At 58.9% G+C, this 27,425-nt stretch overlaps 1 protein-coding gene across 5 annotated transcripts in view; it reads left to right on the top strand.

Annotated features, from left to right (window-relative positions):
- KCNAB2 (potassium voltage-gated channel subfamily A regulatory beta subunit 2) overlaps window positions 1-27,018 on the top strand; it is a 100,998-nt gene extending 73,980 nt beyond the window's left edge. For 4 of the 5 annotated variants that reach the window (XM_059039606.2, XM_067018684.1, XM_067018680.1 and 1 more), the window contains 12 exons: window positions 706-743; window positions 8,372-8,451; window positions 10,866-10,910; window positions 12,582-12,626; window positions 13,433-13,476; window positions 14,491-14,577; window positions 18,286-18,371; window positions 20,134-20,254; window positions 20,469-20,563; window positions 21,519-21,639; window positions 21,980-22,068; window positions 24,104-27,018. In XM_059039606.2, the coding sequence (XP_058895589.1) occupies window positions 706-743; window positions 8,372-8,451; window positions 10,866-10,910; window positions 12,582-12,626; window positions 13,433-13,476; window positions 14,491-14,577; window positions 18,286-18,371; window positions 20,134-20,254; window positions 20,469-20,563; window positions 21,519-21,639; window positions 21,980-22,068; window positions 24,104-24,193 (941 nt within the window). In that variant the 3' untranslated portion in view covers window positions 24,194-27,018. Of the gene's footprint in view, window positions 1-705; window positions 744-8,371; window positions 8,452-10,865; window positions 10,911-12,581; window positions 12,627-13,432; window positions 13,477-14,490; window positions 14,578-15,381; window positions 15,427-18,285; window positions 18,372-20,133; window positions 20,255-20,468; window positions 20,564-21,518; window positions 21,640-21,979; window positions 22,069-24,103 lie in introns of all 5 variants that reach the window. The other variant, XM_067018689.1, reaches the window with a different exon arrangement.
- Window positions 27,019-27,425: the final 407 nt, after the last annotated feature.

The following is a 27,425-nucleotide window of genomic DNA, read 5'->3' as shown; positions in this document are numbered from 1 at the left end:
CTGCACCCAGAGCCAGGATGGGGGGGGAGGGAAGAGGCTCGGTTGCCATGGTAACCGAGAGGCAGTGGGGGAGGGGCCTACGAGAGGGAGAAGGACAGAGATGCAGCCTTAGCAGGGGAAGTGAGGCGGGTACCAGGGCCCTCTGCACACACAGCCCACTACCCAGCAGCAGAAAATCGGGGAAGCACCCTGCCCCCTGGTATCAGCCTCTTCTTTCCCTACGTGACAGAGTCCCTCATGAAGGGCAGTCAGATTTTGCCCTTTTTCTTCTTTTGCCGGATATGAGCTCTGTTCCCAGAACACGCTGTCTCTCCACCTCCACGGTGCGCACGTGCGCACGCGCACACACACACCGCCCAGCAAGCGCGAGGGCGTGGCTGGCAGCCCTGCCCATCTTCGGGGAGACAGCCCTGGTCCCGCTACCCGCGGCATGTCCCTGGAACGGGAGCTGCAGCGGCTTGAGCGCCAGCGGGCATGTCAAAGCCCTGCAGTCAGCTGCCTGCTCTGGGCACTTACTGTCCCCTTGGTTCCTTGGCTCCGAGAGAGGGAGATGTGCCCCGAAGGCCAGGTGTCCACGCATGCGAAGCACACGCTCCCGCACAGCAGCGTGGCGGCCTGTGGCTGCAGCCCGAGGTCCAAGCACCCTGGGGAGAACTGGGCTGCCCGGGGCCATTCTCTGACTTGAGCCTGTGTCTCTCCCGTCAGGAACGTGGGTGACCTTCGGAGGCCAGATCACCGACGAGGTAAGATGTTCCCCCAGGCCCCGGGGAGGGCCACCCGTGCCCAGGCACGTGGTAAAGTATGCAAAGCGCATCAGGTAGTCAGAGCGCAGGGCAGCCGCCTTGGCTCCCCTCTCACTGTTTCTCCAGGGTGCCCTGGGGGACAGCAGGAAGGGCGAGCGGCCGGCCGCAGTGGCGCCAACACCCGGCAGCTGGGTGCCCTGGGGCTTCAGCAAGTCCCTTAAAGTCCCAGAAATCAGGTTCTTCACCCGTATCACACCTATCCCACGGTTAGCCCGAGGGATTCAGGGAGAGCACATTTTCCAAATCATCAAGCCCGATGCAATTCTTTGCCACTCCTACGGAGGATGCCCGTGTGAATTTGAAACATCGATAAATATCTGTTGAGGTCATTTAGAATGCAGATCCTGGAAATTTAGCTGCAAACGGAAGACCGAGTAGATGAACGTTTGACCAAGCTCCTAACTGCGCATGCCCCATAGCCGTCGTTAATGGGATGCACTGCCATGGGATGTACTGGCTGCAGCTTCTCTCTCCACAACTGGGATTCAGTGCAGCCAGCGTCTGTCCTGGAGAAGACAGGGTTCCCGGGCTGCTGTGCACTTCTGGGCAGGGAGTGAATATTGTGGAAGTGGGAACAGCGGTTTTGCTCAGAGAGCTCTGAACCCCTGCACAAAAAGCTGTCTTCATGTCCGCTCTACTTCCTATTGGAAAGATTGCATTTAAAAATGAATAAGTGAGTTCACTTGAGACCTTGTAACTGATTGCTCGGTTACTTTTCAAAGGGCAAGCTTGGCTTCCATTGAAATCTAGATGCATTTAATTTGCATTCGTGTTCCTTTTTCTTTTATGACAGTAGTTGTTGTAGAACTACTTGCCCTGGCTTTAAGGTTCTGGGGCCTATCTCAGGTAAAGTCAGGAGTTTTTAAGATGCAGGGAATTGTTTCACCTTCAGCCACCAGATTGGTTCCAAGCACTTAGAAGGTTGGAGCCCTGGAGCCCACGTGGTCTACCCCAAATAAGTGGTGTCTAATTCGCCTGTTACCCTTTCGATGTGGAAGAATTCTGTGGAGGATGTGACTTCATTTCCTAATGGCATTAGCTATGCTGTGTGCATTGTCCTTGTGGGAAAGATGTAGAGAAGTGGCCAGATGGTAACCGTCCAATTAGGTGACTTTTTCACCAACAGATCCATTACACCCAAAGAGCATTGATTAATGATCCAATGGCAGCCACAGCTGGCTCCGGCCCCCACCGTGGCTCCATCAGGGACATGTGACATGTATGAAGATGATGGAAGTCGTTTCCAGATGTGACACAAAGCTGGGAGGATGGCGGATGCCATACATGACACAGATGCAGGGTTCTAAAAGGTCCTGGCAGGTGAAAATGATTGAGTGAAAGAGCCAGCGGCATTTTCCTATTAAACCTCACAGTTAGTGTCCCAAACAATCAGCACATCAGGTCTGAGGGGCCCACCTCGCCACGGTTCAGAGGAAGAATGCCTGGATTTTATCCTTTAGCTGCCTGCCTGGTCTGCACCAGCGGGGTTGGCACCGCGGGAAGCACGGACCCTCCTGGGCTGCAGAGAAACACGTGTGCTGCCCAAGCCCAGAGCGGCCCAGGCCGGGACCCCACTCCAGCTGGGTGACCCCACCTGGAACGCTGTGTTCCTTGCGAACTTCATGTCCAAAGGAAGGCATTTGGCACATGCCACAGGATCCAGACACGGAGTCCTGTTTTTAGAGTTACCTCCTGTGTGCAAGATGCCGCACCCGGATGCCAGAGAGACACAGAAACAAGGAGCTGGTGGGTTTACTATGGCAAAGTGGCGTTCCCCGGCAGGACTCAGGAAATGTCAGTAAGTGATGGCCTGGGGGCCAAATCTGGTCCCCAGCCTGGTTTTGTTTTGTTCTTTTTTTTGCGATACGTGGGCCTCTCACTGTCGTGGCCTCTCCCGTTGCGGAGCACAGGCTCCGGACGCGCGGGCTCAGCGGCCACGGCTCACGGGCCCAGCCGCTCCGCGGCACGTGGGATCTTCCCGGACCGGGGCACGAACCCGTGTCCCCCGCCTCGGCAGGCGGACTCTCAACCACTGCGCCACCGGGGAAGCCCCAGCAGCCTGTTTTTTTTTGTTTTGTTTTTGTTTTTTCTTTCTTCTTAAATATATGAAATGCAAAATTTGCCATTTTAACCACTTGCCTTGTGGTTAAAATAAGCATAACATAAAATGTACCATGTTCACCATTTTTTAAATATACAGTTCAGTGGCATTAAGTACATTAACTTTGCTGTGCAACCATCACCACAGTCTATTCCCAGCATTTTTCATCCCCCCAAACAGAAACTCTGTACCCATTAAGCAGTAACCCCCCAGCCCTAGGTAACCTCGCATCCACTCTCTGCCTCTATGAATTCCACAGCCCGTTTTTGTGAATAAAGTTTTATTGGCAGGCAGCCACGCCAGTTCGTTTGCATATGGTCTGTGGCTGCTCTCACGCTGGGAGGGCAAGAGTGGAGTAGTTGCCACAGAGACCATCCGCAAAGCCTAAAATATTTACCCTCTGGCCCTTTACGGAAAAGGGTTGCCATCCCCGGCCCTGTGGGGTCACAGCAGCATCTGCAAATATCTGTGGGCTGTCGTCCCCGGGAGGGAGGCTTCTGTGGGCTGGGCAGGGACACGGGGAGCAGACAGTGTTAGTAAACCTCAGATCACATGGCCAAGTACCAGAGCTGCCCCGGACAGAATCAGGTTTCCAAAGTCTAGTTCAGTGCCCTTCCTGTGACCTCACACAGCTGCTCTGGTGGAAAACTCCCCCTCGGGCACATGTTCCCAGCAGCCTGGGCAGTAAGAATTTAATAAGAATAGTAGCTAAACTTGACATTTATCACGGCCCTCAATCCTCTATCAACCCAAGGAGGAAGGTGTTTTATTCTCCATTCCATGGAAGCAGAGCCTCCAGCCTGAGCACTGTGGCTCAGCGCCACACCTGGAGAGGGAGGGAGAGGGGTCCTACCTGGGCTCCACGCCTCCGAGCCTACAGCCAGCTCTCAGCTCTGGGGAACCGTGCGGAGGCAGGATGGCCTCCCTGTCCCCTGGGTGGGGGTGACAGGAGGCGGCCCACGTGTCCTCTGAGGTTCCTTCCTCCTCCAGCCTCTGGGACTCTTGACATTGGAAATACCTGAAAAGTCACCAAATAGAAGCTCCATTACATCATGCAGGATGCACCCACAGAGCAGAAGTCTTTAGAAGTCATGGTTTGATGACCGACAAGAGGACAGAACCATGATGAGAGAGCCTGGAAAACAGCAGAGACAGCCGTGTGTAGGTCAGAGTTGCAGTGTTGCAGGGAAAAAGCATATAGTCACGTAGAAAAACCCGGAAGAGGAATTACGCCCAAATCACAGCGGTCCAGATATCAGCCCTGAAAATTCCCGGGTTCCTCAGTTCTCCTTCTGTCCATCGTCACCCTGGCACTGTCCTGGGTGCACTTAGGATTGCGTTCACGTCTTTCTTCCTCCATTCAGCTCATGCCGGCTGAACACCTGCCGAGCTCCAGGTCCCTCTGCCCTCGGGCTGCTCTCGGGCTGGAGAGCGGGACGGATCACAGATCATAAGCACATCTCATCTCCGAGCGTTAAACATACGATGGAGGGTGCGTTCCTTTCCTGTGGCTGTTATAACAAACTACCACCAGCTGTGTGCTTTAGAACAACAGACATTTATTCTCTCACGCTTCTCGAGGCCAGATGGCCAAAATCAGTATCCCTGGGCTGAAATTAAGGTGTCAGCAGGGCCGCGCTTCCGGTGGAGGCTTCAGGGGAGGATCCTTCCTGCCTCTTCCCGTGTCTGGGGCCTGTGCCTGCAGTCCTCGGCTCGTGGCCGCATCACCCCAGCCTCTGCCTCTGTGGTCACGTCCCTGTCCCCTGTCTGTGTCAGATCTCCCACCACCTCCCTCTTGTAAGGACACCTGTGGTGGCATTTAGGGCCCACTTAGCTCGTCCAGGAGAATCTCTTTTAATTTAATCAAATCTCCGAAATCCCTTTTTCTACTTCTACCTAAGGAAACATTCACAGGTTCCAGGGACCTGATCTCTTCAGGGAACCACTATTTAGTCAACCCCAAAGAACAGGAAAACAGAGAAATAAGGACTGGGGTGTGGGTGCCAGGTGTACACAGGACGATCCAGGAAGGGGGGGGCGGTGAGGGAGTGAGCCGCCTGGCGATCCAGAGAAAGAGCGTTCCAGCCCAAGGGGACAGGCGTGGGCCCACCTGCGTGAGGCCATGGTGGGAGGGGTGTCAAGAGATGGGGTCAGAGGTGAGGGAGCAGATCTGGTGGGGACTTTGGCTTTGACCCTTCGTGGCATGGAAGCCACTGGAGGATTTTAGCAAAGAGGAAGGTTGCCCTGACTTAGGTCTTACGAGGCTCAGTCTGGCTGCTGCACTGCGTATGGCCGGTGGAGGTGCTTCTCAGCCTGTGACGTGTGCGCGAGTCCCTGGAGATCTGCTGGAAATGCAGATTCTGATGCGGTGGGTCTGGGGCGGAGCCTGGGATTCTGCATCTCTGATGCTGCCGGTGTGTGGACCTCAGTTTGCCTAGCGGGGCGGCAGGGGCACGGACAGAGGCAGGGAGAGTTACGGGGCTACCGCAGGAACTCAGCTGAGGAATGCTCCAGTTTGGACCAGATGGGCCCGGTTGGAGGTAGGCAGGAGCCGTCAGATTCCAGATCCGTTTGCAAGCGACAGCTGATAGGACCGGCTAAAGGCTTTGATGCTGGATTGAGAGAAAGCCAAGTGGAGGGTGGCCAGGTGTTTGACCTGAGCACAGGACGGGCAAGACCACAGGTGCGGCAGGAATGGCAGGCTGCGCTCCTTGGCACACACCCGCCCTACTGCCTGCCAGGCCCCCTGCTCCTCCTGCCTGCCTGACAAACTCCTAACCACCCCTCAAAACCCAGCCCCGTAAATTCTGCCACATTACACCACGGATGAAGCTTGAGGGCATCTAAGTGAAATAAGTAAGCCAGTCACAGAAGGACAAAGACTGTATGATTCCACCCATGTGAGGTACTTAGAGGAGTCAAAATCATCGATAGTGAAAGTAGGAGGGTGGGGGCCAGGGGCTGGGGGGGAGGGGATGGGGAGTTAGTGTTTAACGGGGATGGAATTTCAGTTTGGGACGATGAGAAAGTTCTGGAGATGGACGGTGGGGATGGTTGCACAGCAGTGTGAATCTACTTAATGCCGCTGAAGTGTACGCTTAAAAATGGTTAGAGGACTTCCCTGGCGGTCCAGCGATTGAGGCTGGGCACTTCCGCTGCAGGGGACACATGTCCCATCCCTGGTCGGGGAACTAAGATACCGTGTGGAGCAGCAAAAAAACTAAAGGTTAAAATGGTAAATTTTATGTATATTTTAACTTGATTTTTTTTTGGGGGGGGGGGGGTACGCGGGCCTCTCACCGTTGTGGCCTCTCCCGTTGCGGAGCACAGGCTCCGGACGCGCAGGCTCAGCGGCCACGGCTCACGGGCCCAGCCGCTCCGCGGCACGTGGGATCTTCCCGGACCGGGGCACGAACCCGCGTCCCCCGCATCGGCAGGCGGACTCTCAACCGCTGCGCCACCAGGGAAGCCCCTACCCTGATTTTTTTTTTTAATTTTTAAAGGAATAAAGAAGATCTCCACGAACTGATATGGGTCTGTTTCCAGGATGTATTGTAAGTGAGAAAAGCAAAATGCCAAAGAATACCTCCAGCGTGGTACCCTCCCTGTGAGCACGATGGTGACATAAGAAAATACGTGTGCGTCTGAAATATGAAAATAAAAGCCCTGGCCCTGGGTCACCTCGCTCAGAACCCTCCCGGGAGACAGCGGGCACGCCTAAACCATCTGTGGAACCAGCGGGGCCCAGCACATGGTCCTCTCCTGGGCAGAGCTCCGGCGGCCTGGTGGGACACGTCCCGGCAAAGTAAGGAGGAAGGCGGGATAACCAGGGAAGGCGCCTGGTGTGCCTGGAGCTCTGGAGGCGAAGAAAGGAGGAGGAGGAGGGAGGGAGGACCCCGTGGAGGACGCGGGGGTGCTTCGGCCACATCGTTACACTCGAGCCAGAGGAAGGAGAGGAGCCAGTCCACCCTGAAGATGGATCCAGAAAACTCCTCCACCGATGAACTTTCGGAAGACAGCAGCTGACTGATGGGGTTAGCTTTGGCCTGCTCGTCATCTGAAGCCTTTGGGGTTCATTGCCAACATTTGAAAATCAGAACTTACCCCGCTCCCCGATATCCTGGATTTCTGGCTTCTCTTGAAAAATAAAAGGATAGGGTCACGCCTGGCAGTGTCTGAGCCCCCTTCCACCCCACTAACCCTCACCAGGCACCAGCCTCCCTCTCCTTACCTGCCTGGCCGGTGGGGCTTCTGCGTCTGGTATTGGGAGAAGCTCCTAGAAGCTGCACCTGGCTGGCTGGCTTTCTGTCGTGCAGTTTTTGAGGGTTAAGTATTACCGACCGCACCCTGGGCTAGCTACTGGGAGGGAGGCTTGGGGCTCCGAGCTGAGCTTCGAGAAGTGGCTGGTGGGGGAGTTTGCATCTGTGAGCCCTGCTCAAACGGATGGCTGCACTGTCCAGCGGGCCGGCAGCGTTCACTGCCCGCTGCATCTCGGAGGAGGCTGTCGATCGCGGGCAGGCCGCCTCGGATCCTGGCCCCGACTTCCCATCGGTCGCCATTCATCCACCCCGGTCCGCAAGGCACCGGAGAAGCAGGGCCGAGGCCAGGGGGCTAGCTGAGGGTGGCAGTTTCTCCCTCTGCAAACAGTCATTTCACCCTCACGCCGTTGCCGGGAAGGGTTCAGAGGGATACGGCATCGCAGGCACGTTCTAGCCGTAGCTTCTGAAGAGGATTTATTCTGCAAAGATTGACCACGCCCCTCCTGTGGGCTGTGTTAGTTTCCCCAGGACGGCCGGAGCAAAGACCGGGTGGCGTGAAACAGCAGAAGTCTATTCTGTCGCAGTCCCGGGGGCCAGAAGTCCACAAGCAAGGTGTCTGCAGGGCCGCGCTGCCTCCGGGGCTCTGAAGGAGTTCTGTTCCTGTCTCCCAGCCCTGCCGCTGGCTGGCAGTCCTCGGCATTCCTTGGATTGCAGGCTCATTACCTGACCTTTGCCCCCATCTTCACATGGCCTCCTCCCTGTGTGTCTGTGTCTGTTCTTATAAGGACACCACTCGTGTTGGATGTAGGACTCACCCTAATGCAGTGTGACCTCATCTTAACCAATTACATCTGCAAAAACCCCGTTGACAAATAAGGTCACATTCTGAGGTTCTGGGTGGACATGAATTCGGGGGACACGATTCAACTCAGCACAGGTGCTAAGCCCCGAGATGACCTGATAGGTGGGGTCCCCGCTCCCAAGAAATTCACAATCCAGAGGCCGTTTCTGCATTCGTTCTGTCCTCTTTCTTCCCTGTGCGTGTGTGACTGAGCTGCTTCCCAGCCTGTCCTGCGGCGGGGACAGGGCCGCCTGGGCACACGGGAGGTCTTCCCAGGCCACGAGGTTGTGCTCTGAAGCCTCCGGGCCCTCCCCCCGGGCTGGCAAGATGGTGCCGCCTGCGAGCAGCCCCGGTTTTCTCGTTTCAGACGGCAGAGCAGCTCCTGACCTTGGCCTACGACAATGGCATCAACCTCTTCGATACCGCAGAAGTCTACGCGGCGGGCAAGTACGTGCCTTTTCTCACGGGAAACAGCGATGCAGGCCGACCACAGCCTCCCTGGGAGGAGCCGGAGCTTCTGTTACTCGTGGGGCTTTTGCTCCCCAGAGGGTCTGCACCTCCCGCTGTGCCTGCTTTTCTAAGCCGTAAAACGGCGTGGGCGTGGGGAGGTGGCCTTTCCACTCCACGGGGCCAGAATCACAGAACATTCGGTCACTTGCTAAACTCCCATGTGTTCAAGCAGCAAGATGACCACAGCCCTTCTGGTGCCAAAGGTGCTGCGTTGGGCGAGAGCCGTGATTAAGCTGTAGTCCGGGGGGCTCCCCTGCCGTGCCCGCCAAGTGCAGGCAGCCCCACATGCCTGATATTTTCACATCGTAATGGTGCAATTAGGGCTGCAGGGAATGCAGGGCCTGGGAGAGCAGGGTCTGCTGAGCCAGGCGCTGCAGGGAGCTGCTCTTCTCATCTTGGCAGCGAACTCTCCTACTCAATTATGTGAAAGCCCTCTTCAGCCAAGGCTGCTGGCTTCAGTTTTAAAGACTGGCTGTAATCAAATCATCCACTCTCCTGCATCGGGTTTCCAAAAGTCAGCTTTTGTTTGTGAAATCATTTGTTGGCTCTCTCTTTGTCCTCCCTCTGGCCCCCTGCGGCCTGGGGCGAGCCAAGTTCCCATCAGCTGGGCTGCTCGGCCTGGCCCACTGCCCTGCACTGTGGCCGCAGGACCAGCACCTGCCTCGCAGGCTCCGGGTTATTCCCTGCAGCTCGCCATGGGGCCCAGGGTACCGAGAATCAGGACCCCAGCTGGGACTTTGCTCAAGTCCTGGTCTGATGATCTGACAGCCCCGAGGGCCTCCACTGGGACCCCCAGATCTCCTCCAGACCCTGTCAGCAGCCCTCTGTCCTCCTGATGCCACAGCTCCCTCCCCAGCCCTCCAAACCGGCAGCTGCTTTCCATCAGAGCGAAATGCTTTCCAGACAGATGAGCTAAGCCCAAGGGTCAGAGGTGGAAAAGCCCGATGCAGATGCCAAGCCCAGAGGCGTCCCCCGCATTCCGAGCCCCCAGCCTGTTCCCTGGCCCTGCGCCTGCCTCCGTTTTGCTGCCCAGGAGAGCGTGAGGAAGGCAGCTCCAGATGGCCCCATGTCCAGGCCCGGCACCCCCTTTCACGGCGGCCACACCGTCTGCGTCACCGTCTTCTCTTCCCCCAGCTTAACTGGGCGACCGGGTCAGGCATGCCGGGGCCAGCACACTGAGTCCCCCTTGCTAACCGGAGCGCCAGGCATCTGTCTTCCTACGTGCCCCTGCCTCTCATGCTTTGGGCGCTTCCCGGAGAGCTGCAGGATTTCTGTGCCCCCGCTGGGCAGAGGCTTAGCAAATTCATGGCCAGGAGAATTCGCAGCCGGAAGCAACAGGCTTCGGGTGAGTCCTTGCCCGCAGCTCCTGCAGCCCCAGGACCACTGCCTGCCCCCCTCTCTTCCTCCTTTCCTGATCTTTTGTGCCCCCACCGAGGGACCCAGGAATAAAAGGAAGAGACCCAGGGCTGGGTGACTTTCTGTGCGTCTTGACCGCAGATGAAGAACATTCAGAATGTATGCTAAACAGCTCACAAATTAGAGCCCGTTGTTTCTGAGTGGATGACTCAGGCGCTGTTATAATTGGAATGTAGCGCTGGGTATGGATGGTTCTCCGTCTGTTGTTTTTGCTCAGAAACATTTCGCCACAAGCAGAAAGTTCTTAAAAGTTAATCCGGCGCTGTAGTGCCAAGCGAGGCTGGAACGGTCCATGCATGACCCTGGCTGGCTTGAGTTTGGTGCAGGCTCCGTCCGGAGGGGCGCCAAGCAGAACAGACAGCGGTCAGCATGGCATCTGTCTCTCTGTTGTTCAGAAGCAAGAAACAAGAGGGACACACACACACACACACGCGCACACACACACACACACACACACGCACACACACGCACTCTGCTGGAAATTCAGCCCTGAGTACATGTTGATTGTCTCTGCAAACAAAGGATGCCCTTGGTGAATAATTTACCTTTTAAAAAACATACGCGTCTAGAAGCTTCGCCCGTGTAACGTTGCCGAGCCTTTTCCCCGGTGAATGTCCAACGGTCCAGGGCAACGGTCTGCTGCTGGCCTTAAGCAGGACACTGCTCCTTCCTTCTCCGCGGGAGCCGGAGCTGCCATTGCTGGGTCAAGTGGCCCACGCCCACGGCCACCTCCACGGGGGAGTAACCCAGCTGCTCCCAGGTGCTCTCCTGGCTCTGGAATGAGCTTCCCGAGCCAACGGGCATTAACAGCCCGGCTCCCTGGCCCCCGTGGCATTTTCACAGAGGGGCCCCTGGGGCTGATTGTCAAGGTGGGGCGAGGTTTGGTGTTTCTGTTACACCGTAATGAAGTCCCCATGTCTCGGTCTTTTTGGCAGGGCTGAAGTTGTGTTAGGAAACATCATCAAGAAGAAGGGATGGAGGTAATGACCCTGCTCTCTGTGCTCCATCCCCAGGGCGCACAAGCACAGGGAAGAGGCTGCAGGGAGGGGAGAGGACCGCCCTGGGGTCCTGGGCGCGATGGGCAGGCCCCCCGGGCCACGATCCGCTGGCTGTTCCTTCCTGTTTTCCGGTGGAGCCCAGGGTCGGCCTCATCACCCTTGGGCCACCAGCCAGGCTTTCTAAGGCCTGGCCGGTCCAGCATTTTTCTTGCTGGGAAGGTGAGAACGTCCCAGAATAGAGGCAGCCCCATGCTTCCTGCTGGGGGTGCAAGCGTTCACACTGTGGGTGGCCACCCCGGGGAGCCAGGGCCTGCGCCGCCGCCGCCTGCGCCTGCCGTGGTGAGGGGGGGAGCTCCCCCCGCCCCCGGAAAGCCGGTCAGGAGCCTTGTGTCTGGGGTCAAGCAGAGTTCCCGCCCGCCCTCCTGGAGTCAGGCCAGGCTGAGCACTTGACTGCATTTTGGGGTCCCTGTGGCCTGTGCGTCTTTATTTTCAGCAAAGTCAGAAGCAGTTAGAAGGCTGGGCCTCTCCCCTCCCCTCCCCTCCTCTCCCATCCCCTCCCCTCCCCTCTCCTAATGCATGAACTCAGAGTCTCCCCCAACCTCTGGGGCCTAGATGACTGACACCCCTCCTCCCGCCCCACCCATGCTGTTTCTTCTCGGCTCTAATGGATACCAAAATGTATCCCTGCTCACTTTGCGGTGAAAAGGAAACTGCGCGAGGGCCTGAGAACATCTTAGTTGAACTCACGAGATGATAGATTCCGGTTAGGCGGGCAACACTGGGGGCTGTGGAGCTCCTGGCTTTGAGGAGCTGTTTCCCGAGCAGTCCTCCCCCTACACCCCCCGATAGAGGAAAGCACGACCCCAGGGGACACTGTCACCCTCCTATGGGGATGGCCAAGGTCAAACGTGGCCAAGAGGGGTCATCATGACCCCCGCCCACCTGTCCCTCCAAGGCAAAGTCACAAAGGGGTCAGCGCTGCCTCTTGTGGATTTGCAGCGGGAGACCTGACTCTATACCCTCTGCTCTGGCTTTCAGCCACCAAAGCCCGAGCCCCCAGGAACATCACCTGCCTGCCTCTCGGCGCAGCCCCACCCTAGCCTGGCCCGCCCCGCCTCAGTGGCCCACAGGCCGCTCCCCAAGGCTGCCCCCCACACAGCTTTCCGGAAACAGCCTCAGCCGGTAGAGGAAGAACCAGACAGCGTGGCCCCTCCATCCTCACCGGAGCCCTGCATCCACCCGCCAGCCCCTACACTTGACCTCCTTGGAGTCCCCCGGGAGCAGCGGCCGCCTTCTATTCCCCGAGCCGCGTCCTCCCCGCTCCCGAACGTCCCCCCTCCTCGGGGCTCCAGGCTCCATCGCACTAGACCCCGTCTCCCTCCGGCCCCCACTGCCCAACCCTAGTTCCATGGTTCGTTAGTTACATCTGTGGGTTGTCTCCTGGCTCAATGGGGAGCCCCAGGCCCCTGGGCTCGGCACACCCCAGACGTCGAATGGCAGAGAGGCGCCCCATTTCACGCCCTATGCTCCAGGATGAGAAGCGTTTAGGACCCCTGTGTAAGAGCCGAAGACAGTGGGGAAGGTGGGGGGCAGGGAGGACCCCAGGGGATCATGCCCAGTAACACCCCTCCTTCTCCTTCTCTTGTTCCGCAGACGATCCAGCCTCGTCATCACCACCAAGATCTTCTGGGGAGGAAAGTAGGTGCAGCGGGCAGACCACGCCCCTGGCCGGGGGGGGGGGGGGGGGGCGGGTCTGCAGAGACCCCTGATTTAGGAGGCCCCTGGGGGCGGGGAGGGGGTAGTTATCCTGGGGAAACAGAGGCTGCACGGGGTCTGTCCTGGACCTCAGGAACCTCCTGGAGGACAGCACGCGGGCAGCACGGTCTCCCGTCTGCTGGTGCCGGAAGCAGGGGGCGGCTGGTGTTTGTGCAGCCATCTGCCCTGGCTTGTGTCGTCCCTGTGGAGGGACGTCACGTTCCAGAAAAGCAGCTTTGTCTGAGTTGCCTTGTACTCGAACCTTGTTCCATTTTTATTTTTACTTTTGGGGGTTGGTTTAGTTCTGATTACGAAGGTAACATCCTAACAATTTCTGGAAAACGCAGAAAATTCATGAAGTGTCCCAATCACTCCACCTTCCCTGCGCCACAGACCACTCCCGCCGTCCTCCAGGGATCTGGCTCCATATTCTCTCCGGGGCTGCACAAAATGGCCTTCATAGGAATCAGAAATGGGATTCATTTTTAATTTTTAAAAACTCCAAGCCAGACAGAAGGGCAAATTGAAAAGCAGAAGCCTGCGTGCCCCGCTGAGCCCCACCTCCCCAGGGCGGCGGGCGGGCAGCCCAGCCCTGCCAGTCATCTCCACGGGCGAATCCGCAGAGCCTCGTGGTTTTATCCCCAAACCGGAATCAGACTACCAGTGACATGAGCTGACCTACTTTCGCGTCGTGAACATTTTCCCCCAAACCGCCTGCGATATCACACGTGCTGTCGCCTGTTTTTCAGAGCCGAGACGGAGAGGGGCCTTTCCAGGAAGCACATAATAGAAGGTGAGGGGGGCCCTGGCTCCGCACGGCCCCCTAAACCCACGGCATCTTCCCGTGGATGCGAAAGTGAAGAAAGCACACTGCCCCTCCCCCACCACTGCTACAGGCCCGGAGCCTGGTGACAGCCCGGGCTCTGGTTCAGCCAGGCTCGCATGGGGTGGACCCTCCCCCTCCGTGTCGTGAGGGAGGGGACAGGGGTGTGGGTGGGCGGGGCCCGTGCGGCCCCGGGCTGGGCAGTGTTGTCCCTGAGAAGACACAGACGGACCTGGGTTTCAATCTAGGCTAGGCCCTGTGCCCACTGGGCGACCCTGCGCAAGGGACATCACTTCCCCGGGCCTCTGTGGCAGCATCTGTAAAATGGGCGTGGTAAGAATGCCCACATCTGGGGTTAGTGGAATCGGGAAGGACCCAGGTGAGGGTGCGTGTCGGACACAGCCTGGGCCTCGGCACACGGGAGCACTGGGCTGGAGGGGCCAGGATGTCTCACTTACCCTGATCTGTGTTATCTCCGTGCCTCTTCTCCCCACGCTCACCGTCGTCAAGGAAATACAGTCACTCCACTGACAATCGGATGCTTAGGGGGCCTTGCTGCCCGCCCTTCCCCGTCCCCCAGCCCGGCACTTCCGCTCTGCAGCTCCGCGCTGAGACGCTGCGAAGTACCCATGCGTTCCGGGCCCCACCGGCCTTCGGGGCCATAGATGATCGACGCAGCTGTCCTCCGTGTCAGGTGGCCTGGCTCTCCCTGTTCCACCTGGGCCACTCTAGGAGGGGCCCCCTCCGTGCAGTCACAGGACATTGGGCCTGTGGACTCCACCCCACCCCCCTCTTCTCTCATGGCTGTTCTCCACCTAGGTGGCCCGTGCCCGCCGATGCGCCCTGCCGTCCACAGCTTCCGGTGCCAGGGGCCTTGTCCCTTCCACCTATTGCTCCCTGAGACGCACGCACGCACGCACGCACGCACGAGGGCCCAGGAATGCCGTGAAGATGGTAACAGTCCTTCCCCACTCCTTCCCCCAGGGCTGAAAGCCTCCCTGGAGCGGCTGCAGTTGGAGTATGTGGACGTGGTGTTTGCCAACCGCCCGGACCCCAACACGCCCATGGAAGGTACGTTCTCCCCGGAAGCACTGACCGCCCGGGAGTCACGGTTCCAAAAAGAGCAGAAAGCTCTGCACCTGAGGCTCTGATGGCACCACCGCAGGGCCCGCTGGACACCCAGGCCTGGGGGTATGGAGGGTGGGGCCTTCCCCGTGTGGGGAGGGGCGGGGGGGGGGCGGGCCTGAGCTCAGCCTCTGCTCGACCCCTCACGTGCACCCCAGCACCTCCGGGCTGAGCCCCATCCTTGCTCTGGGTCCGCGCCCATCCTGGCTTTGAGCTGTGTGCAGCGTTCGCTAAAGTCACAGTATGGTGACTCTTTGCAAGGGCTGCCTTCTTTTCTGTTCTTTCAATCGTGGTCCACATTCTACTGGGAGGGTTTATGGGACTTTTGCTCTGGGGAATGAACTGTTACTCAGAGGAGAAAAAAAAAGACGTGCGGTGCTTTGAAAAGCGGTTTTGGTTTCTCAGGCGCTTGTTTATTCTTTGACTCCTGCGATCTCAGCTCCCCCATCTCCTCCAACTTTCTGCTTCGGGCATCTTCTCATTTGTGCTTTGCTGCTTCAGGGACTTGGAAAATTCAGTTATGTTCAAGTTACTTTTTCTTCATTTGTTTGTATATATGCCATGCACCCGTGCGTGTGTATATATACGTGTGTGTGTGCGCGTGTGCGTGTGGTTGGTTTTTTATCCAAACGAGCATTCTGCGAAAAGTGACTTGAGCCTCCGACCCCATATCCCCTTTGTCAGACTGTGCCCCCCAGCGTTCCCACAGCTGTGAACTCTGGTCTCTTTCCATCTTTCTTTTATCACCAGGGGATCCATTTAGTTCCTCCAAGTCAAGGACATTCATCATAGAAGGTACACAGTACCCTCGGCCCGACAACCGACCTCTGTGTCTGAGCTGCATTTTATGAGACAGTGCTTTTATTTACACGACTCTCTTCCCCCGCCCCCATGACTAAACTTCTCCATAAAATGCACAAAGGAGGAATAAGTGCCTTATGGGAACCCCTTGCAAGTGAAGAAAAGCAAAGCGGCGCAGAGCCCCGCCGTCCCCCTGGTCCATGCTGTCACCCCATTCCTCCCCCCCGACTCCTGTGCATGCACCCCCCCTCCTCGCACCGCCTTGCATTGCCACGACCCGTGATCCGCGGGGCCTCCTCTTGACTTGGGGGTTGTGTGATCCGCACCAGAAACCTCGACCCCAGATGGTCTGGGAGAGGGCTGGGGAGGCCAGGTTCCCACAGGAGCAAACACCTCGGGGACCCCAGAACCTTGGCCCCCGGCAGGTTTTATCTTCTCCACGTCTGCTAAGCTCCCACCTCAACCAAAAGCGAAGGCGTCAGCAACCAGCTGCCCTGCCCCCAGGGGCGCGCGGAGCTCCAGTCCCCTGGGCGCACCAGGCCCCCTGTCACTCTCACCCCATGCCATGCAGCCAGAGCTCACCATTGAAATGCAGTTGTTTTCCTCCTTGAAAAATACCTACGTGAGCTGGGGAAACTCTGAGACCTGGGGCAGCCTCTGGCCATGCAGTGGTCTCTGCCCACCCCTAAGCCAAAGGACCCTGGGACCCCACCCCACCCACGAAGGGCAGGCCTTGGTATCTACCTGGGAGCTGGGCTGTGGTCCACAATGAAAGGGCTCCTGCCTGCCAACTGGCTCTGCCACCTGGCCCCTCTCATGTATTATCTGAGACGCAGCGGGAGATGCCATGGGTTTGGCAACAGCTGGAAGGAGGGTTTGGTCTTCCCGCTTCTGTCCGACAGCATGAAACATTGAGGTGGACAGCTGTCCCTACTTGTCCCTGCTTCTGGCACCACTGACACCAAGCCTGGGCCGAGGCACAAGGGCCATGCTCCTGTGCACGGGCTCCGCACCCAGCCTGCCTCCGCCCGGGACCGCTTCCCCCCCGGGCCAGCGACAGGCTCGCACGGGCTCCCTGGCCCCCAGGCTCCCGCCGGCCTCCCCTCTCTGCATGGAAGGGGCGTTAGGAGAGAGCTGCGCTCAAAGAGGCCCGGCTAGCGAACGGGGGTGCCCTCTGCTTCCCGCTCTCTGGCATGTGGGCCTGAGCCTTGGCTGAAAAGAATCGGGCAGTCACACTGCATGGTCACAGGGCCCCCCGAGAGCGTTTCTAAAGAACCCAAGAAGGACGGCCGGGCTGGGAGCCCAGACGCAGGGTTTGGATGTGGGCGGGTTCCTTCCTGGGACCCTCAACCTTCCGACCAAGTGCTGCTCTTCACGTCGAATAGCGTTGGCCGTTAAAGTGGTGGCCCGCTGAGAGCCCAAGCGGGGCGCTTTCCCTGCCGGACCCCCTCCCTGGGATGCGTGGGGAAGAGCCCAGTCTCTGACCTTGGAAGGAAGGAGAGGACAGGGCTTGGCCTACAGGCGTGGAAACCAAGGTGTGATTTTTTCAGAGGTCCTCGGCAAGCCCACGGAGACCACCACCCCAGAAGCCCCAGCTAGCTTTCTACTGAAAGAGGGGACCTCGGCCAAAGGGGCACTCAGGGACCCTGGATGGATGGGAAGGGACACCCCCAAACAGAGGTGTCGCTCTCTGCCAGAGAAGGTTCCGGTGGCCCTGGGCCATTCCAAGGCGGAGCTCTGGGAACCGACCTGCATTCTCCTTCCTTCCACCCCCACCACCTTCAGGGACCCCAGCTGCCCCATATGTTAGTGGCCACTTCGGGAGAGATGAGGACTTCCAAGGGGTATTTGTTTGTAGAAACACTTGTATTTCAACGGAACTTGCGAGGCTGCCTTGGGCGGTCGAACTTGCAAGCATTGTATGGGACCCGAGAGAACGCTGATGAGGTAGCCCATCACCCCGCGAAGCTAAGAGCCATTGAAAAGTTTAACATTTGAGGTCGAGTTCAATTTTAAAACCCACGATATCCCCCCGGGGCCAAAACAGCCTCGGGGGCGACACTAACTGGCAGGTTTTTATTTCTCAAAAAACTTTTTTGAGTCCAGGGAAGAATCTATCACAGTGTAGATGAGGAAAGGGTCCCTTGCTGGATACTGGGCTGCTGTGAAAGTCGGGGCGTGGTCCACAGGGGGCTTTCCGTGCCTACTGCTGGCTCTTCTGGACTCGAGGGGAGCTCTGCTCTGCAGCCCCCAACCCCTGGGACCACCCAGGGCCCCACACCCTGCCCTTTCTCCCGACAGATGCTATTATTACCTCTCCATTCAAATCTCCAGATCCCAGTGAGAATCCGGAGCAGCCCCGAGTGGGAGACTAGAAACAGGCAGAAATTATGTTACTGCCTGTTGCCGTCTGTCAATCTGATCATAACCTCAATCCGTTTATCTGGTTCTTCCTGAGCGATCAGGGCCCCCATTCTTGCCCAGACTAGAGAACACCCCCCATTCTAGAGTCACATTCTTTGACCGCACCTTTCCTTCATCCCTCTAATCTGCCATAGAAACGTCTCAATCCATCCATAACCCACTTTTCAAAGATTCCATAAGACCTCTCACTATTGGGGGACATTGTTTTCAAGACCAGCTTCTTGGACAGCGGCTCACTTTTTTCTGTGGTCCCAGAAAACCCAGGCCGCCCCCAACTCCGGAGCCGGGAAGTACACTGCTTGCAAGCCGTCCCGGCAGCACCTTCCCCCTCCTCCTGGCGCCCGCCTGTATTTGCAGAATGTCCCCAGGCCAGGCCCCGTGCCCCCGGCCGCCCCCCCACACCTGTGGTTTCCCCTTCTCTCGTGACAGAGACGGTGCGTGCCATGACCCACGTCATTAACCAGGGGATGGCCATGTACTGGGGCACGTCGCGCTGGAGCTCCATGGAGATCATGGTACGGTGACCTCTCGGTGTGTGCGTGTCCCCCAGCTGGGCTCCCGGCCCCAGCTCCGTGGAGGATGACCCCGGGGCTCTAGCAGGCTCAGTGCCGTCGGTCCCTAAGGCACAGATAACTGGGTACTGTGGGGAGGGACAGTATGGTGACATGTGGCAGCGATGCCTGCAGGCCTTGCAGACAGGGGTCTGGGCTTGAATCCCAGCACTGCGTGGCCCCGGACAGATGGCTTCACCTCTCTGAGCCTCAGTTTCCCCACCTGTAGAACAAGACTGCAAGGACAACCTACCCCGTCCTGAGGCTGTTGTGAGGATTACCTGAGAGAACAGGCGTGAAGCTCTTAGCGGGGGTCCTGGAGCTCAGCCAGTGCTCAGCAGCGGTGACAGTGCCAGCCACCGTGCTGAGCTCTTGTGCTGCTCCAGGTGCCGTTAGATTTGAGGGCTTCATGTAGACTGACTCCCATTTAATCCTCACAGTGCCCTATGAGGTAAGTGCTACTGTTATCCTGTTTCTCAGATGTGGCCATTGAGGCACAGAGAGGTTAAGTAACACACCCAAGGTCACACAGCCCATGCCAAGATGGATGCTCAGGCTGTGCAGCTCAGAGCCTGGGCTTCCATCTCATAATCCATGCTGTTTCCCCCTCACCTGCACTTTCAGGAAGGCATGCCCTTTCTTGTCATTTCCCTCCACGGGAGCCATCAGTAGCTGAGGGTGACAGATGTTTCATAATATTTCCGGGGTACCCCAGAAGGGTCGGCAGGGTGGCTTCTCAGAGGCAGGCAGCTGGTTGGTCGGGGGAGGGCAGAGGCCTGGGGACTGCGTCTTCGCAGGACTAGCTCTCAGGCCGACCCCCTCACCCCTGCCTCCAGGACTCCTCCCAACCTCAGCCCTTCCCATGCCCCACCCACCAGAATTCCCCACGTCCTGGCATCCCTGCTAGGGGGTTTCTCCTCTAGTGAGCCCCAGATTTCTTGTTCATAAAAAAAAAAAAAAAAAATTAAGCAGGATTTTCATTTCAAGTTACAGACAACTTTAGAAGCCCATGGTATCAATCGGCCTTTGGAGTTTGCAGCATTAATGATCATTTGGCATTTTTCTGAAGCTGCCTGGACCCAGCACAGAGCTCACTGACATGTCAGGAGCTCATCCCCACATTACACGTGTGAAAGCTGAGTCTCAGGCTAAAGGGGAAAGGACCTCTCGGGCTGGCAGACGGGCTCCCCCCGGAGCTCACACCCATCCGGTCTGCAGAGTGGAGGCCTTTACCTCCAAGTCCCAGAAATGGGCTGATGCCGGCCACGTTCCCCTCCTGACCTGGTGTTTTCCGCCTCTGCCATCATCCTGGGTCCAGGCCCTAGAGTGACAATCATGATAAAACCAGTAACAGGCAGGCACTGTCCTGAGGGCTGCCAACACTGTTGGCTCATTTGACCCTCATGCAGAATGGGGAAACTGAGGCACGGGGGGGTGAGCCCCTTACCCAAGGACACCCGGCCAGTAAGTGTCAGAACCCAAGCCTCACTACTGAGTTGTGCTTTCCCCGCAAATCCCTTCAGCCTTGGGATCCCACAACCTACTCACTTTTCTCCACTCGTGGAGGGGGGCCTAACAGGCTCCCAGGAAAGCTGCGAGGAGAGGGGAGGGGCAGGCGGGCCAGCCGTTCCTGAGGATGCCTTTGTGTCTTCTCCCTCCTGCCCCGGAGACCCCCCAGAACCACTGACCGGCAGGGACCCTCCATGCCCCTCTTTGCTTTTCCCAGGAGGCCTACTCCGTTGCCCGGCAGTTCAACTTGATCCCGCCCATCTGCGAGCAGGCCGAGTACCACATGTTCCAGCGCGAAAAGGTGGAGGTGCAGCTTCCCGAGCTCTTCCACAAGATAGGTGGGATCCCCTGCCCAGCCCCGCCCTCGCGCCTCCCCCACGGCCCCGCCCCCGCCCCGCCCCACCCTCTCCCTCGCTCCGCCTCCTCCCCAGCCCTGCCCCAACCCCATCCCAGATCCCCTCGCCCCTGGCCTGCCCCACCCCTTTCCCCCTCGCCCCGCCCCTCCCCTTCTCGGGACCCTGGGTTTGACCTCGTCCGGCTTTCCTCTCCCAGGAGTGGGCGCCATGACCTGGTCCCCTCTGGCCTGCGGCATCGTGTCCGGAAAGTACGACGGTGGCATCCCGCCCTACTCGAGAGCCTCCTTGAAGGTGAAGAAGCGGCCGGGCTGGGGGAGGGGACAGGCAGGACGGGCATTTTGGAGGGGTGGGGCCTTTGGGCAGACACGTTGGTGCTGGGCGGGGCTTCCCTGGGCCACTGTCTGCGGGACGGTTCGGAGCATGGGAACTTGGAGCCCCAGCTGGCCTGACCCCATGTCTAGAAAGGCTGCCCACCTGTAGGACATCCCCCAGGTGAAGAAGCCCCTCACTCCCCCCGCCCTCCTGCCCTCCCCCCAGGTTCAGCCCTCACAACCTGCTCTGGATCCGCGCGTGCCCCCTGGGATGCCTCCTCCCCCTGTAGACGCCCCGCACACTCTCTCTGGCCCATCCCTGAGACCTCTGGGCTGAGAGCTGCGGGGTTTCTTCAGTGTCACTCAGAGATGCCCCCCGGGACAAGTCCCCCAGGCCCACATACAGGTACACACACACACACACACACACACACACACACACACACACACACCTCGGAGTGGGGACTCAGTAGGGTCTACAGGCTGCAGGGGTTGTGGGACAAGGAGCAGGGAAAGAATGGCCTGCCCAGGCCTGGGCAGAGCCAATACTGGAGACCCCAGCCCCAGATTCAAGAGCAGGATGGCCTGCCCACCCACTCCTGCCCAACCCCCAGCAAGCCTCCCAGGGAGCTCCCTTACTTTGCTGTGGGCACACTTCCTGGGCCGCCCAGCCTCCCAGGAGAAGGCAAGGTCAGCTTGTCCACCTCCCTGTCCAGGCTCAGGGGCCTGGCCTCAGCTCCCCGACAGCCCACAGGCTTCAGATGCAACTGTTCCCATCCTTCCAACTGCCCAGGTCTGGACCACAGCCGGACATGGTTAGGCCGGGGCCAGGGGTTGCTGCCGTGCCTCAAATCATCATTTTGTGCCATGCACACAGAGGTCCAGGTGACCTGCCCTCACCTGTGGGCTGTGCTGTGCCTCCACCCCACAACCAGGGCTACCAGTGGCTGAAGGACAAGATCCTGAGTGAGGAGGGCCGGCGCCAGCAGGCCAAGCTGAAGGAGCTGCAGGCCATCGCGGAGCGCCTGGGCTGCACCCTCCCCCAGCTGGCCATAGGTAAAAGGCTGCGGAGCAGGGTGGAGACTGGTGTCCCAGGGAGATGTCGGGAGTCCCTGAGTGCTTGGGCACACCCCCTCCACCAGCCAGCTGTGGGTAACGGGCTCCCACATTCATGGGGAGAGGATGGGGGGGTCCCTGAGGACTTGGGCCATCTCTCCACTGGCAGCAGTTGGTGCCAGGGTCCCCCCCAGCACTGCTGAGCCCCTGGTTTGCCAGGCCACTCCTGGGCACCCTCAGCCCCACGCCCAGGAGGCTGGCCTAGGCAGGGTCAGGAGAGAACCAGAGGGGGCCCCGCCTCGGGTGGGCCTCCCTCACCTCTGGTCTTGCTGCCCCCCAGCCTGGTGCCTGAGGAACGAGGGGGTCAGCTCCGTGCTCCTGGGCGCTTCCAGTGCAGACCAGCTGATGGAGAATATTGGAGCAATACAGGTGAGTGGGGGCCGCCAGCTTTGCAGGCCCTGGGCAGAGCTCAGGGTCTCAGCCAGTCATCTGTCCAGCACATACTTATTGAGCACCTACTACATACCGGACACTGCTCAAGGCACCTGGGCTACAGCAGTGAGCTACCAAAGCGCCTTGCTCTCGAAGAGCTGGCTTTCTAGCTGGAACAGATGGGAAGACACTAAATGCGAGAAATAAGATTAGAATATGTGTCGGAGGGTGATAAGGACTCTGGAGAAAGAAACCTGGAGCAAGGTCGGGGGTGTCCAGCAGGGGCAGGGAGGGGGCAAGCCGTGGACCCAGGTTGAAGGGGGCCGTAGGGTAGGCTTGTTGACAAAGTGACTCGTGAGCAAAGGCTTGAAGGATGAGGAGCGGGCAGTGCAAATGGGGGAAGAACGCTCCAGGCTGATGCGAAGGAGCAGGGTGGGCACGATCCCGGGACAGCAGTGAGGCCAGAGGGCCCAGAGCAGAGGGTCAGGGGCGGGAGACGAGCTCGGCGTGGGGGCAGACCCACGGGCCACTTCCTGCCCTCTGAGGACTTCGGCAAGGGTCCAGCGAGATGGGAGCAGAGGAGGGGCAGGATCCCACTTAGATTCTAGAAGGCTCCCTCTTGCTCTTTGGCTGCTGAGTGGAGGAAAGAGTTTGGGGGGCAGAAGGGAAGCAGGGAGATTGCTGGGAAGTGACGACGGTGTCGGGGCGAGGGATGGCCGTGGTGCGGATGGACAGCTGGTTGGATCATCTGGATGTTCTAGAAGATGGACCAACAGGACTGGCCGACAGACTGGATGTGAGGGTGCGGGATAGGAGGTCAGACAGCCCCGGGGGTTTGTCACCTGGAGGGGGGATGCTGCTGTTGGCTGAGGTCAAGACGGCTGGAAAAAGCAGTTTGGGGGTGCAGATTTTCAGGTGTTCTGGTCCTGGAATCTGCATTTTATGCCATCGCTGTCCTTCCACTTGAGGGGCAGAGCTTAGACCAGGGCAAGTTCCCTCTGCTCCAAACCTTCTGGAATACAGAAGCAGCATGGCCCCCATCTGCTTCAGGAGCCCCATGCCATGAGAGCAGGACAGTCTGGGGCCAGCAGGCCGCTGGAAGAATGTCCCCCTGTTACAGAACTCAGGTGCAGCTGCTCGTTGCTCAAGAATCCGAATACTGAGACTTCCCTGGAGGTCCAGCGGTTAGGACTCTGCCCTTCCACTGCAGGGGGCACGGGCTGTATCCCTGGTTGGGGAACTAAGATCCCACAAGCTGCACGGAGTGGCCAAAAAAAGAGAAAAATCCAATACTGAGAGACAGGTGTTGGGTAAAAGGAAAGGTAGCTTTATTGAGGAAGCTGGCGATCCTGGGAGAAGGTGGACTCACATCCCAAAGATCCAATTTCCCCATGTCGATCAGGGGGCAAGAGCTTTTAAAGGGGAGTTTCAGGGATGCTTTGGGGGCGGAGGGAGGAGGCTCTGTACAGAGCAGCACAGTTAGCTCTGACAGTCATCTTGAAATTGGTCATGTGGTCATCTGAGCAGGGCCACCTGATTGTTTTAAGTACAGTTAATCTTCAACTCCAGGGTCAGTTTGTTCCCATTTCCCTGAGGCCAGTTCTTGGAATTGTGCAGGATGGAGCAGCTTATTTCATGGCTACAGTCTGGTCATCATGCAGTTACTTTTTACATCTGATAGGGATTTCAGTAGCTGCAAAACAGCTCAAAGCACATGGCTCAGAATATGACCTGTAGCCCTTGAGGAGGGACTAAAAGTCCTTGACTTTGTTTAATGGCTAAACCATCATTATTTTGTCCCATTTGACTGCTTTTCTTTGCTTTTGCATTTTCTCATTTCTCCGATTAAATTGGGCTAAAGTTCTTCTACAGATAAGAGGCAGGCGTAGGACGTTGTGGGGTGGAGGGGTAGAGGGGTGGAGCTGTGCTCCAGGAAGGCCCCATAGGGCCCTGCTCCGTTACACTCCACCTCACCTGCAGGCCAGGCCAGTCTTGGTGGTAGCTTCTGAATAGCTCCCATCTTTGCACACAGGTCCTTCCAAAACTGTCGTCTTCCATTATCCACGAGATCGATAGCATTTTGGGCAATAAACCCTACAGCAAAAAGGACTACAGATCCTAAGAAGCCCCCGGCCGTTTGCCTGGACGGTTTCCGTTTCCCTCCTAGCCTCTCTGTTAGCTCGCTTAAGCTATTTTGAAGCCAAGTCAAGAGCGTGGTTTGCTTCAAAAACAAAACAACACACCAAGATGTCACCGGGAAAAGATCTCAAAAGTCGCTGCCACACACCACCCGCTGCTTCGCAGGACCGATGTCGGGTGCGTGTCAGGGAGTTGGCGTTGATCCGAAGGCACTCGTGCGATCCCACCCAAGCCCGCCATCTCTGCTCCTCCTCCAAGAAACCTCCATGTTGTCGCCCAGCCGCAGGCCATCTCAGAGACTCAAGTCCAGGCCCGGCCAAGACCAGCTGGGGCCTGGGGGCAGGCACAGCTGGCCTCTTCTCTGCAGAGAACCCCACCTGGTGTTGGGGAAGGGAAGAGGAAGCCGGGTCTGCCTCTTCCTGTGGCCCCTCGGCGGGGCCCTGGTCGGGGCAGGCCTCCCTCCAGGGTCTCCCTCGTTCTTGCTCTTGCCAAGGGCTCCAGGTACTTTCCTCGGGCCTGACCTCGGATTCTTCCCCCAGCCCCCTCTCCCAACCACCTGCCCCAGTGTGTCTCCGAGGGGCCTTCCCAGCTGCCCCTTGACCCCCGCCCCCCACCACCTTGCTGGCAGGGGCAGGGATCCAGGGAGATTCGTCCTGCAGTTTGGGAGCCACAAAAAGTTGGGGGGCTCTGATTTCAAGCTCCTCGCCCCGCAGGCTTCCTCTCCGCAAACAACTGATGAGCCCCAGTGCCTGGGCTCCAGTCCAGGTCCCTCCAGGGCCCCACCTGCCCTCCCTCCCTGCCAGGCGCCCAGTCCTCGCCCCTCTGTCCTTGCCCCAAAAGGCCCCGAGATCATCCGTGCTCAGCTGGACTGCAGCTGCTGACCACACACCAGGTAGCCAGCCTCTGCTGTGCCCGGGGGGTGGTGGTGGCCTTGGGGTCTGCAGAGAGAACGTGCTGGGACCCTTTCAACGAGGGAGAGTCCCTGGGGGGCCTGAGGGCCAGCCAGCAGCAGCGCCCACAGTCTAGGCCAAGACCCCAGGAGCCTCTCCGTGGAGCAGTGTCCCCTGCGAGGCCTCAGGCCAGGTGGGGTGACGTGCTCTGTCTTGGGTGCTCAGACCAGGGCAGCAGTGCCACCCCCAGGACACCTCCACACAGCCCACGAAGACGGAGGGATGGCTGGGGTCCGTCATTCCTGTCCACACCAGCCCCACCTCCCCCCAAGCCTGGAACAGACTGGGGACAGGCAGGGAGGGTGGGCCATTCACAAGTGTCAGCCTCTTTGCAGCCGGGCCTGGGGCTGCAGGGATGGAGGCGGGGAGGGGGCCCGACCGCCAGGAGGCACAGCCCCCGTAGTCCTGAGGGGCACCCAGCCTTTGCTGGCCGTGCTGCGTGGGAGTTGGGGTTCAGGCTCTGCAGACGCCACAGCCCACTGAATACGGGCCCTCGTGCCCCTGGACAGACAGCCCATCCCGCTTTGCCCTTTACAGAGCCCCCCCCCCCGCCATTATTCTCAGAGGGGCCACCGTCCAGTCCCGGCTGAGCCGAGGCCTGGGAAACTGGCTTTAAGAAAGCCACAAAAGTGGGGGGAGGGGGGCAACTTCCTCCACTCCTGACCTTTGTGCTGGCCCTGGAGTCTAGAACCTTCTGCCTCTTTGTAGACCGGGCCCCTGGGTGTCCTCTTCACCAAGTTCCCTGCACGCTTCAGCCTGTGGGTGTGGGGAGGGGACAAGCCTGTCCCAGCAGAATCCCCAGCCACTCCCCAGCATCACACGGTGGGACCTGGCTCTGAGGACAGGACCCTGCAGTGGGGCAGCTTTCATCCCAGGGCCAACCACTGCTGGGCAGTCCCAGCAGCCGGCCGTGCTCAGGGGCCAGGTTACTGGCCACTCATCGGCGAGATGGCTGGGCCGCCTCCACACTGCTCTCACCATGCCCCCCACTGCTGGAAGAGGGGCCAGGGCGTGTGATCGGGGCCGAGGTCGGGACCGCCTCCCCCCACGCCGTGAGCCACACCTGGGAAGGCCGAGCCCGCTGGCTGCATGTTTCCCAGACGGAGGGAGACAAGGGCCGCCAGGGCTGAGCTCTACCAAGGCCTAAATGCCCAGCGCAAAGACCCAAGCAGCTTCCCGGCCCTGGGGCACCATCCACGGCCTGGTTCTGTATCCCCCCTGCAAGTGGGTGTGGAGGGATGGCACCCCGCTTCCTGAGGGAGGGTCCCCCGACTTGGGGGGTGCTGGAGTGGGGAAACAGTGCAGTGGGACCCAAGGGCCGTCATCAGAGCCTGGAAACAGAGGAGCTGGGCCAAGGCAGGCCCTGGAGGGGCAGCCCGGGCCCCGCCCGGCATGGGTTTCAGACCAGCCAGCCGCACCCCACCTGCTCGAGGGGAAGCCCGCCCAGAGCCCCAGCTGCCAGCCAGCCTCTCACCCTCCCCTTGAAGCAGAGTTTGCCCCCAGCGGTCCACCTGACAGCGCCCCACACGGGAAGAAGGCCCGGTGCGGGTCAGGGCAGGACCGGTCTTCCTTGCTAATGACACGCAGAGCCCTCAGCCCTTGTCATCCTGAATCTACGGCAAATTCGAGGTCCCGAGGACGAGAGGGGGGCTTGCTCTGTCTCTTCTGTTCTCTCCAGTCATGTAAATAATGTGCTATTTTTCTCTCCCCCCCCCCTTTATTTTAATGACTGTGGCTCCTCAGCTAACTGCATCCCCTACACAGGCAGAGATGCCATATGTCTCGCACTTCCAAATGACACTCAGTGGAGATGCAGCGCCGTATTTATGGAATGACAGAATAAAACCCAAGCCCGTCAGGGTCTGCTCCCCTCCTTTGTGGGGGTCCTCGGGGTCAGGGCTGGGCCAAGGGGAGGGGGAGGGGGCTGCGCCCTGCAGAGGCCAGCAGATGGGCCGAGCAGAGGTTGGGAGAAGGGCCCCGGGGAAGAGGCAAAGATCGGGGGCCGAGACCCCCTTCTGTCCCAAGTGATTCAGGGGTGGAAGTTGGTGGGAGGCTGCTGGACCCGCCTGCGGACAGAGAGGTCAGGGTCAGGGAGGCCCGTGGGCTGTCTCTGGGGGCTCAGTGTTCCTCTGAGCAATGCTGTTTCAGGGGGCAGGTGAGAGGGGCGGGCACCACCCCTGAACACTTTTTTGGGGCGCCCCCTTCCCAGCGAGCCTTTCAGCCTCACGGGGCTGTGTCTCCTCAGGTGGGAGGTGGCTTTAGATG

Source organism: Kogia breviceps, chromosome 1 (assembly GCF_026419965.1).
Source record: "Kogia breviceps isolate mKogBre1 chromosome 1, mKogBre1 haplotype 1, whole genome shotgun sequence".
Classification (NCBI taxonomy): domain Eukaryota; kingdom Metazoa; phylum Chordata; class Mammalia; order Artiodactyla; family Physeteridae; genus Kogia; species Kogia breviceps.
The sequence above is the reverse complement of the archived record's forward strand: the minus strand, read 5'-3'. Positions and strand labels throughout refer to the sequence as shown.